This window comes from Canis aureus, chromosome 16 (assembly GCF_053574225.1).
Source record: "Canis aureus isolate CA01 chromosome 16, VMU_Caureus_v.1.0, whole genome shotgun sequence".
NCBI classification, from domain to species: Eukaryota; Metazoa; Chordata; class Mammalia; order Carnivora; family Canidae; genus Canis; species Canis aureus.
The window spans coordinates 12,903,381-12,914,832 of NC_135626.1; the positions used below are offsets into that span (position 1 = coordinate 12,903,381).

At 55.0% G+C, this 11,452-nt stretch overlaps 2 protein-coding genes across 8 annotated transcripts in view; one reads left to right on the forward strand and one right to left on the reverse strand.

The window, feature by feature from the left end:
* PNPLA7 (patatin like domain 7, lysophospholipase) overlaps positions 1-10,506 on the reverse strand; it is a 65,516-nt gene extending 55,010 nt beyond the window's left edge. For 2 of the 7 annotated variants that reach the window (XM_077851603.1, XM_077851602.1), the window contains exons 1-8: positions 9,168-9,318; positions 7,819-7,893; positions 7,593-7,680; positions 7,102-7,181; positions 5,398-5,489; positions 5,088-5,228; positions 4,465-4,624; positions 3,780-3,860 (exon numbers count right to left, since the gene is read on the reverse strand). In XM_077851603.1, coding sequence (XP_077707729.1) covers positions 3,780-3,860; positions 4,465-4,624; positions 5,088-5,228; positions 5,398-5,489; positions 7,102-7,181; positions 7,593-7,680; positions 7,819-7,893; positions 9,168-9,236 — 786 coding nt within the window. In that variant the 5' untranslated portion in view covers positions 9,237-9,318. Of the gene's footprint in view, positions 1-3,779; positions 3,861-4,464; positions 4,625-5,087; positions 5,229-5,397; positions 5,490-7,101; positions 7,182-7,592; positions 7,681-7,818; positions 7,894-9,167; positions 9,323-9,356; positions 9,389-10,243; positions 10,263-10,386 lie in introns of those variants that run through there. The other 5 variants (XM_077851604.1, XM_077851605.1, XR_013354042.1 and 2 more) reach the window with 5 other exon arrangements.
* A 73-nt stretch (positions 10,507-10,579) lies between these two features.
* On the forward strand, positions 10,580-11,428 carry MRPL41 (mitochondrial ribosomal protein L41). Its single transcript, XM_077851617.1, has one exon. The coding sequence runs from the start codon at positions 10,667-10,669 to the stop codon at positions 11,072-11,074; it is 408 nt and encodes a 135-aa protein (XP_077707743.1). The 5' UTR covers positions 10,580-10,666; the 3' UTR covers positions 11,075-11,428.
* The last annotated feature ends 24 nt before the right edge of the window (positions 11,429-11,452 follow it).

Here is an 11,452-nt window from a genome sequence, read left to right on the forward strand (position 1 = left end):
GTACAGAGGGGAAGAGGGAATCTCAAGCAGGCTCCACACTCAGTGCAGAGCCTGATGTCAGGTTTGATTTCATAACCCTGAGATCAGACCTGAGCTGAAACCAAGAGTTGGGTGCTTAACAGACTAAACCACCCAGGTGCCCCTAGAGAGTATTATGCTAAATAAAATAAGTCAGAGAAAGACAAATACAAGGACTACAGCTCAGGGGTAGAACATCTGACTGCAGAGAAAGATAAATACCATACGAATTCACTCACATGTGGAATTTTAGAAACAAAACAAATGAGCAAAGGAGAAAGAGAAGCCAAGAAACAGACTGTTAACTATACACATTGATGGTAACCAGAGGGGAGGATGGGTGAAATAGGTGATGGGGATGAAAGAGTGCACTTGTGATAAGCAATGGGTGACATACGAAAGTGCTGAGCCACTATATTATACTCCTGAAACTACACTAACCATGAGCTAACTACACTGTGAGTTAAACTGAATTTTTAATTCAATTTAAAAATAAAAAAAGTAAGGGATACCTGGGTGGCTCAGCGGTTGAGTGTCTGCCTTTAGCTCAGGGCGTGATCCTGGATTCCTGGGACAGAGATCCACATCGGGCTCCATGCAGGGAGCCTGCTTCTCCCTCTGCCTGTGCCTCTGCCTCCCTCTCTCTGTGTCTCTCATGAATAAATAAAATCTTTTTAAAAACTAAGTAGAATAGGGCAGCCCGGGTAGTTCAGTGGCTTAGCGCCACCTTCAGTCCTGGGTGTGGTCCTGGAGACCCGAGATCGAGTCCCACGTCAGGCTCCCTGCATGGAAGGGAGCCTGCTTCTCCCTCTGCCTGTGTCTGTGCCTTTCTCTCTCTCTCTCTCTCTCTCTCTCTGCGTCTCATGAATAAATAAATAAGATTTTTAAAAATAAATAAAAACTAAATAGAATAAAAATAAAAAAGTAAAATAAAATATGTGGTGACAAAAATGAGAAACTCAGTAGGAGGTTTGGAAAATGAAGTGGAAGAAATCTCCTAGAAAGTATAACAGAAAGGTAAAGGTAGCACAGAATAAAGACAATTCTGGATTTGTAAGGTTCCAGAACTCTATCTCCCTCATACCCTTCTTAGAAAGCAGACAGCAACTGCTCCACCAACACGAGCAAGCTGGCCAAGGGAGTGGAGGTGAGGGCCCCATAGAGACAGAAGGAAAGGACCCAGATGAGGAGCGGGGACCCCAGAGGATCGGGAGCCAGCCCAGGGAGGTCAGGCTGGACAAGAAGATGGGTGCTTGGGGGCTTCTCCCCAACTCAGAGGGCATTGGAGCAGGGCACCAGACCATGACTACACAAAAAACGAAGCAACCCAAAAACCAAGGCAGCTGTTAACTCCAGGAAAAACAAGAAAGGAACCTCATTGAGGCGATCAACCCTGCGTGAGTGTGGCTTTGCTTGGGTGGGAGGAGTGGGGAGGCCCGTAGAGCAATCAGGAAAGCCTGCCCTCATTTCCAGGCTAACTAGCTCACACGAATCTAAGACGGGAGGATTACAAAAGAGCAAGGGAAGCACACTGCACAAAAAACCTAGAAGAGATGGAAGTGGCTTTTCTAGGGAAGGGCAGTGGAACAGAGAACTGTGATTCACAAAACACCAAAACTGTGCTTAGAATTTGTCTATGTTACTTGGATAGAATTAATTCTTTTTAATGACAGACACAAATGTCTGATTAGGCAAAAATGATGTCCTTCCAGATGATTAGTTAATCACAATACAGAATTATTTTCTCTGAAACATTGCTGTTTTCTTACCCACCCCAGGAGGAAGCTGCCCCAGGAGAAGGACAGGAATGCAGCAGGCTGGGGAGGCCCTGCTCACAGCACACATCTCCTGGGGCTGCAAGATGTGGTGCCCAAGCCCAAAATTATAATGAGACCAGGAATCACTGCAGACAATAAATACCAAGAAGGGCCTCCACCAAAGCTATAGTTTGCTTAACACTTTCCAAGGTTGAGGGAGGGTACAGAGCTGCATAACTCTAATTTATCTCCATGTAAACAATCTGTCTACACCTCCTGGGCTTCTCAGACTCACAGTGCACCTTACAGATTCTGACCCACACCAGCCAGAGTCCTATGGAACCACATGGGGACATGCCCTGCACATCTGGGTGCCCTCTCCCAGCACAATGCTCCAGGCAAAGGCTGCCACCAGGCCATGCACTGGCCTTTCAAGTGGGTCAGCCTTGCTCAGAGGAGGTGGTATTCCTCTCAGCGCCAGCCAAGCATCTTGTGAATACACACCAGGTCCTGGGAGCAGAGCAAGATGCCAGAGTTCTATCCATACCTCTACCCCAGGCCCTAACACACCTCAAAGCATGTCTGTACCAGCCTAATAGGGATGGGGTAACACCGTGGACACCCCCAAAGTCTCTGGAGTTTGTCATCCATGTGCACAAGAACTCAGGGCTAGATCAAAGGACACTCACCAAAGGGCCCACCCATCATGAGTGTCACACAAGTACCCAGGCTTCTAGCCCCACATGGATGCATCCTTGTCAAGGTCTGCTAAACTGCTCTGGAGACCACTCTGTGCAATGTCCATCTGGGGGAAACTGAGGTACAAGTTGCCTTGATGTACAGCTAAAACTCAAAGCAGGAAGTATAACCTCAAAGGTAAAGTGACAATCAAATGCACCTTTTGAGCTACACAGGTGTGTACATAATCAAAACTCAGGTAGAGGGCAGCCCCGGTGGCGCAGCGGTTTAGCGCCGCCTGCAGCCCAGGGTGTGATCCTGGAGACCTGGGATCGAGTCCCACATCAGGCTCCCTGCATGGTGCCTGCTTCTCTGCCTGTGTCTCTGCCTCTCTCTCTCTCTAGCTGTGTCTCTATGAATAAATAAATAAAATCTTAAAAAAAAAAAACTCAGGGGATCCCTGGGTGGCGCAGTGGTTTGGCGCCTGCCTTTGGCCCAGGGCGCGATCCTGGAGACCCGGGATCGAATCCCACGTCGGGCTCCCGGTGCATGGAGCCTGCTTCTCCCTCTGCCTGTGTCTCTGCCTCTCTCTCTCTGTGACTATCATGAATAAAAAAAAAAAAAAAAAAAAAACTCAGGTAGGACACACTTAAGATCTTGTTTCATTGTACAGAAATTTTACTCAGAAAAAAAAGAAAATTAGATGTTAAATTCTAGTTAACGAGAAGGGAATGGTTGCGCTGAGCCGAGACTTTTTGCAGCACACACAGTTGTGCACACACAGTTGACTTTACTATTCTGCCTACTTTTGCAAATGTTTGAGATGCTCCATGACAGTAAGTTTAAAAATCACAAGATGATGTGAGATGTTATTTTGTAATTGGCTGGACTGGCAAAGGTCAAACATGAGATGAATGCCTGGATGGTGGGTGAGGACACGGGCAGGGTGGGGGGCGGTACACCCTACATCTGGGAAGTCTCTGCCAGTCAAATACATAAAATGACATGCACATAAAACCATCCACTCCAACAATCAACAGCAGAAGATTGAGAATGAGAGATACCATGAGCACAGAAGATCCAGGGCAAGGCCCCCCCTAGGAAGTGTTTTCACTCTATGATGTTTGTCCCCTTTGAATCTTGGGCCACACGCATGTGTCATTCAGTCCAAAAATTAATCACTTAAAAGACAGCCAGAACACATCAGCAGATGCCCAGCTCCTCTCAAACACAGTTAACATGGCTCCCAAACACCCCCTTGACCCATGGGGAATCCCTCCCATCCTAGGCCAGCCCCTGGCCACTGAGTGCACCCGGGGGACTCACAGTGATGACATCCAGGATGCTGAGAAGACTATGGACGCTGTCTCCGGCCAGAACCTCTTTGACTGCCACCTCACTGCCATCCTGCTCAGGAAGCAGAGCAGAATCGTCCATTGATGGGAGGCTCAGCCCCCCCCCCACAGGCCAGCTGGGCCACCCAACCACTGTTGCCTGTCCTGAGAGCAGACACTGGGTCACTACACTGAAATTTGCACAAAAGGCAGGGGTGTGACCACTGGGGGTACTCCAAGGAGATGGAAGAGGCACCTTAAAAGGCTTGAACAGGTCAAATGCCACCAGACCCCCTAAACAGCGGGCACCGCCCATGTGTGAGGGAGAGGGAATGCACCAACAGCAAAGGGCATACACACTGTGTGCCAATGCTTTCGACATCAAAGTGTGCCTTTTTCCCCAAAGAATCGAAATGTAAAATTTTATACTAATTTTTCAATAGAAAACTTTAAAACATCTTTCAAATGGCAGACATGTAAGTAAAAACACAACAAGGATGCCTGGCTGGCTCTGTCGGCAGAACGTGCAACTCTTGATATCAGGGTCATGAATTCGAGCCCCACGATCAGTGTAGAGCTTACCTAGCAAGGCAACCATCCAACCACAACAGACCCATACCCTCTACCATGCTCTGCACTCCCTGAGCCCACTGACACATGTGGCCAGGCTCTCTTACTGCGTCCTGGATGCAGACTTCAAGGCGCCCGTCCTGCACCACGTAGATGCTGGTATCTGGCTCTCCTGGCTGGAAGACATGTTCCCCTTCCAGTAGCTGCACAAAGACCATGTGTTTGCAAAGTTCCAGGAACAGTGGCTTCTCAAAGTGGCCCAGGACCCTGCAAGAACCACAACACATGTGGGAGATCTTCCAGGAAGGAGAGGAGGAGGTCGATGGAGACACAGCCACTGCCGCGAGCACTGCGGACCAGATCCACAGAGTGGGAGGTCATGGACATGCAGACCCTGCAGCACTAGCCACCTGAGTCACTGTCAGGACAGAAGCTGAATCCGGAAATTTTCATAAACTGTTCTCCCATCCGCTCAAAGAACCCTTGAGCCATGACTGTGACTCTGAACCAGAGGTGTACACAAAACCTGGGACAGCAAAGCCAGGCGAGAAAGAGGAATGGGGTTTCCAGGCATAGGTGGAAGGGAGCCCAGGCTTGTAGCTTCCATCTCGCCACACACTTCCTGTACCTGCTCGGGGTTTCCTTCTCAAGATGCAAGTGCTGACAAGCAAACAATACAATAGGACATAGCACTGACGGCCCCAGGCCTCCAACGCAGCTTCCGTCTTACCGCACATTTTTCAGCATGTACAGAACTTCTGACGGCAGGTGAGAATTCTTCACATCAAACTCCGTGAGGTCAGCCTCCAGCAGGGACGGTGGTGGTTCCTTTGGCTGCAGGGTTGGGTATTCCTTTTTGAAACGCAGAATCCTGCAAAGCAGATTCGTGCACCTGGCACCCAAAGGTGGTCGAAGCAGCTGGTGTGAGCACTATAAACCCAGAGGTGGGGAAGCCAGGGGCCATGGTGGTAGGCAGGCTCCCCAGTGCCCTCCAGGGAGGGCAGCCAGGGCACATGTGGTCTGAAGGACATTCCCAGTACCTCTTGGCCAGAGACAGCATCTTGGTCCTCTTCCTCACCCGCTGCCGGGGGGCGGCCGTGCTCCCTACAAGCGTGTGGGGCAGCGTGGTCACCTGCAGGGTGAAGGGAGAGGCCGAGTCCTGACCCCATGACCTAATGGACCCAGACTCAGCCTCGGGGGTCAGCCACAGCCCTCAGGACCTGCCTTGTGGGCTGCCTGCAAGCATGACATCAGTTCCCGGGCTCTGGTCCTGCTGGCCCTGTCTGCCCCAGACATGGGGAGCCATCCCTGGTACCATGGACAGTGGAGCACCTCGTGGCCATATCCCCAAACAGCCAGCGCTCTCAGAGCACTGCGTCCTCAGGCCTATGTTCTCTCTGTCTGCAGGGCAGATGCTTAGCCTCTCCTGTCATGATGGCACAGCAGCCCCTTTCCACATGCTTTTTTTTTTTTTTTTAAGATTTTATTTATTTATTCATAGAGATGAAGGGGGGTGGGCAGAGACACAGGCACAGGGAGAAGCAGGCTCCATGCAGAGAGCCTGACGTGGGACTTGATCCAGGGCCTCCAGATCACGCCCTGGGCTGCAGGCAGCGCTAAACCGCTGTGCCACTGGGGCTGCTCCACAGGCTTTTAAAAGCTGGCTCTGGGCCTCCGGGGTGGCCAGCTGGTTGTGAGATCGAGCCCTGTGTCCAGCTCTGTGTTCATTGCGGAGCCTTCTTGGGATTCTCTTTCCTTCTCCCTGCCCCTCCTGCTCATGCATACATCCTTTCTCAAATAAATAATGTTTAAAAAAAAAAAAAAAAAGGCCGACCCCATCCTATCCTGTTGCCCTGTCGCCTAGAATCCGAGTCCCTGCATGATCATCCTGGGTCTAGAAAGCTCTTTGCCCCTTCTCCCCATTGAGACCAGCTCATCTACCCTGTGGTGGTGAGAGTGCAGAGTCCCTGGTTCCTGGTTGTAAGCAAGCCCCTCGGGCAGCCACTGCCCCCTGCTCCCCGCTCAGTGCCTGTCCCGTGGTGTCAGTTGCAGGTGTGTGGTCCCAAGTCCTGCTTCCCTTCAGGTGACCTGGCACCACAGGACCACACTCCCGTCCTCCTTAACCCAGGCCTGGCAACTGCACATTCTTCAGCAGGACCACGGGTTGATGACTGGGGTCAGCCCACGTGGCTCTCCTCACAAGGCTGGGAGGAGGCAGCATTCAGGCTTGAGGCCCACACCACAGCCCCTGTCAGTGGTACCAGGGGGCCTCCATGTCATAGCCTGATGCTGGGAAGAATGGGAGGCCCACACAAGGATTCACATGCCTTCTCCTGTGGCATTTCAAATTTGCTATGGAGAACATGAATTAGTTGTTTATCCAGAGAAACATGATAAGTAACGGCTACTCTAAAAAGCCAGCAGTTATTTCAAGTACAGTAAGGGTCGCATCCCCCTGCCCTCAGGGAGTCGGAATGGGCCAGGGGGACCAGAAAGGGCTGGACCAGGCCACCAATCCTCCACGTGGGTTGACAAGTGAGGCCTTCCAGCTTCCAAATCTTGGCAGGACCCCCAGTTTCAGCACTGAAGCCAGGACCCTCTAGGCCCCAGGACATTCCCCAAAGGGCCTTCTGTCCTCGCTCTCGTTGCTAGCTAAGACACACATGCCTTTAACAGCCCAGATAGCTGGGAACCCCACCCCAAGGGAGCCTATAGGACTGGGGCCTGCAGCACAGGTTACTAACCTTCCTCATGATCTTCCGGCCATAAAACATCACTTTGTCTCTCTTCCGGAACCTGTACTGAGGAGTGGGCTGTACCTGTCCTGCAAGGGGAGCAGAGGCGCCTCCTGAGCCGCGGCAGGGACATGGGGGCGATGGGCCCTACCAGGCGGCAGTCAGGGCACACACACCAAGCCTGTACTGCCCCTGCTACAGCGCGTGGCGTGGGGGAAAGGCCCACAGCCTCTTGGCCCGAGCCAGCACAGGGTGGTTCACGGGGAGCAAGACTCACATCTCTTCTTACCAAGTCTTGCTCAGAAATGTAAGCCAAGAAAACTGGGAACATACGCAAATTCCGCGGGCCCAGGGTCCCCAGCACAGGCCTGAGGCCTGCTCCCAGAAGCTCAAAACACGGGCAAGTCCCCCCAACCTCCCCCACCCTCCCAAGCCCTTGTCCTTCCCTTTTTTTTTTTTTTTTTTTGTCCTTCCCTTTAAAGCTGGAGCAAGATACTCACGGAATCGGTTAACCCTTCTATACACAAAAAAGACGGTGATGCCAACGAGGGCCAGGGCTAGGAGTGCTCCAATCACAATCCCCAGCAGCTGGGCAAGGACAGACAGAGCATCCATCAGCAAGGCTGCCACAGAGCCCCTCTCCACTCTGCAAGGTCTGGGACAAGCCAGGATCCAGGCCCCCCGCCCAGCCCCAACCCTTCGGCAGGAAGCACTGGAGACAGTTACCATGGTGGACTGTGAATGCCGCTCTGTCAGCGACAGTCCCCAGGACTGCAGGGTGGTGCTCAGACAGAAGGCATCCTGAGGAGAACACCGTGGTCAGGAAGCGCCACACAGGGGTGGCCCTGGCTTCCCAGGCAGAAGGAAGAGAGCCACTGGTTCAGGAGTTAGCAGCCCCCCAAGAAGTGATCTTCCAGGGTGCTGAGCTCCTCTGAGCACGCCTGTCCAGGAGACACAGAGAAGGATCCGCCCCCCCCAGCCACCACGGGATGGGGGCAGTTGGGCAGGGCCGGCAGCTGTGCTGTGTCACCACAAATGCCCTTGGCATCCTTATTGCCTGTGAGTCCCAACCCTTCAGCTCTCCAGTCCCTCAGATGCAAGTCTGCAGGAGCAAGTTTGGCTGGCCACGGGTCAGCAGGACTGTGTGCTGCTGGTCACAGGGTACGTGGAAGCCTAGGCTCAGCAAGGCTGAGAAACAAGGAGCCATCTGGATTTTGAGAACCCTGAATACCCGCTCACAGGTTCCATGCCTGCTCCCCGACCACCTCCCAGGGAAGGAGTTAATGGATCTTCAGAAGCCCAGACCCACGGAAGGGAGGAAGAGAAGAAAGTGAGTGCAGGGTGATGAGTGGGCACATGGCTGGGGCCACCCATATGGAGGATGCTGGCTGAGTCCTCAACCAGAGGAAGATGAAAATGAGCAAGAAAAACCAGCCAAACAAGCAGCCACCCTGCATTCTTCCTGGTATCCACACACCTCCCCCCAGGCAGCCAGAACACGATGGGGCAGGGGCACCTGTTAATCCTTTCAACCTTCCACACAAGCGCCAAGGACTAAAGTAGCTTGTCTGATCCCTCAGAGAGAGAGAGCACCAGACACCAATGAAATGGAAGGGCATTCAGAAAAAGGTCTCAAAAGCAGAATGCTACCACGAGACAGGATAAGTAAGTGGCCCAGAAAAGCTGGCCTTTGAAGTTGGTCCAGCAGGCAAATGGAAGCAGTGGGAGCTTTGCTGCAGAGCTGAGGCATCCAGCCTCTCCTGACCTAACGGTGTGGCACCACTGTCAACGTGACAGCACTCACAGCCTGCCCCTCATTCAGGTGTGTCCCTTGGAGCTCAGCCACCACCTCGAGGACAAGCAAGGATGTTGGAGGAAAGGGTCACCCAGGTGGCCCATAACCTAGTTATACAATCTCCTATGGTTGAGCATCAGGCTTTTTATGGTTGTTTTAATGCATTTACTTTTCTGCTTTAGGAATAAAGGCCTTTGTGATGTGGCTACAGATGTTCCAGTGACAAAGGACTCGGAGTCAAAACAAACAGGAGTCCTCAGGGGAAGCAGTGGGAACTGACCTCAGGGGAGGCAACGGCAGGGTCTCGACTCTGACAAGTGGACAGAAGGGCCCAGGCTGCCACTTCCATTCCACAGACTTCAAGGAGCTGCCCACAGAACAAATGCAGACCCTTTGTCCTGGTGCACAAGTGCCCCTAACTGGGAATTGTGAGGCTCTGATTCATCTCTGGGACCCTCCAGCCCCATACCTCTGGGCTGGCATCCTCCTCTTGCGTCATGGCTAAAAATGAAACAAAACAAAACAAAACAAAACAAAAAACAGTCAAGGAGAAAAGAAAAGGGTTCAAAGGACCCCAAGTGTTCCCCTAACTCTCACTCTTGGGGCAGAGCAACGCCTGCAGCCTTCTCCCCTGGGTTCCCTCTCTAGTTAAATTATGTTTGCACCGAAAGAAAAACCGTGATGGAAAGCTGTTTCTCCACCAAGAGAAGCACCAGAGCCGCTTCCCCCTCTGTAGACAGCTCCGTGGCTGCCCGGGAACCCACAACTGCAGGTCAAGGGCGAGTGCCACAGGGAGGAGGCTGCGGTGGGGGTGGGGGTCGGGGCTGCAGGGGGGAGGAGTCGGGGGCGGGGGCAGCTATGCCATAGCCTCTGGCCACAGGGAGGACGGGGAGGGGGGGGGGGTGCTGCAGGGGGGCCGGGGGCGGGGTTTGTGCTGAAGCCTCGACAGCCTCCAGCCTGCAGCAGGGGTTCCTCCCCAGTGTGGCGGGGCCCTCGGGGTGGGCGTGCCGGGTCCCGAGGGGGACGACCTGGGGAGGGGTCCACGGGGAAGAGCCAGGTCTCCTAGGACCTTTAGGGAAGCAGCGGCGAGAGGGCCCGCCCAAGGCCAAGGGCGCCCAAGGCCCAGGGCGTCCCAGGGAAGGTCTCGCGCCCCTTGCCGCCTCACGGAGCCTCCCTAAGCCCTGCCGGACAGAGGGGCCGCGAGCCCGGGCAGCGGCGGGTGGGTAGGCATCGGGGCCATGCCGGTGGAGGGGTCACTGCAGGGGGTCCTCGGGGCTGGGGGACGCGGGGGCCGGTGTCTGGGCGGGGGGCGTGGTTAACGTACGGGCGGCCGAGAGGACACGGATCCGCCCCCACCTGCACCTCCCCCCACGCAGCGCCGGCCGTGAAGCCTGTGGGGCAGGGCGCGTCCTGCACGGCTTGGGGGCGCCGCGGGCTACCCTTCCTCACAGGGCCAGGCCCCGGGCGTGGCCATCGGGGGGCGCTCTGCGGCGACTCACCGGGACCGCGCGCTCCCGACGCCCGCGCTCCCGTCACTGCCTCCACCGCCCGGCCGGCGCCGCGCCTCCCGGTGCATTGGCTGGGGCCCGGAGGTCCCGCCCCTCGCAAGGCCGAGGCTGTGCATTGGACGCAGCCAGCCAATCGGAGCTGCTCTTGCTGCTGCGCGGAAGCCGCGCGGGCCGCCGGAAGCCGCCAAGGGCGCCGGAAGCGCAGGGCGGGGCGGCTGGCGTCCGTGCGCGTGAGCGGCTCGGGACAGCGGTCCCCTGGGCGCGGCTCAGCATGGGCCTCCTGAGCGAGGCGGCTCGCTGCCTGGTGCGGGGCGCCGACCGCATGAGCAGGTGGACCAGCAAGCGGGGCCCGCGCACCTTCTACAAGGGCCGCGGCGCCAAGGGCACCGGCGTCCACGGCCGCGACGGGAAGTTCGTGCTGGTCAAGGAGATGGTCCCGGAGCTGGTGGTGCCCGAGCTGACCGGCTTCCGGCTCAAGCCGTACGTGAACTACCGCGTCCCGGCGGGCACAGACCAGCCCCTGACGGCCAAGCAGCTGTTCCGGGAGGCGGTGGCACCTGCCATCGAGAAGGACTTCAGGGACGGCGCCTTCGACCCACAGCAGCTGGAAAAGTACGGCTTCGAGCCCACCCAGGAAGGCAAGCTCTTCCAGCTGTACCCCAAGAACTTCCCGCGCTAGGGGTCCCCGGGGCTGACCCCGGCGGGATGGAAGCGTGCAGCAGGGCCGGCCCGGGGACCTGGAAGCCGTCGTTCCCCGCCCACAGCGTCTGCGGCACAGGGAAGGCGGTTCACACCCCACCGTCCATCACCCGGAGTCAAACGAGCATATTCATGGGGTCAAAAGCAACGGCTCTGGCGGGCGCACCTCCAGTAATCTAGCCTCTTTCCCCTTTGGCTTCACCCATTCAGTGCAGAGTCCCTCGGGCCTCTTGTGTTCTGCCCAACATTTCATTGATCCTTGTGTTAAATACCTTCAACCCTACAGATGGGTCCAAATTCTTCTACTGAAATAAATGCATTAGCTAGGAATCCATCATTTTATCAGAGTAATTTCTTA

Bases quoted from the DNA above. Each gene is read 5' to 3' on its own strand.
- MRPL41 (XM_077851617.1), top strand. From the start codon at position 10,667: ATGGGCCTCCTGAGCGAGGCGGCTCGCTGCCTGGTGCGGGGCGCCGAC.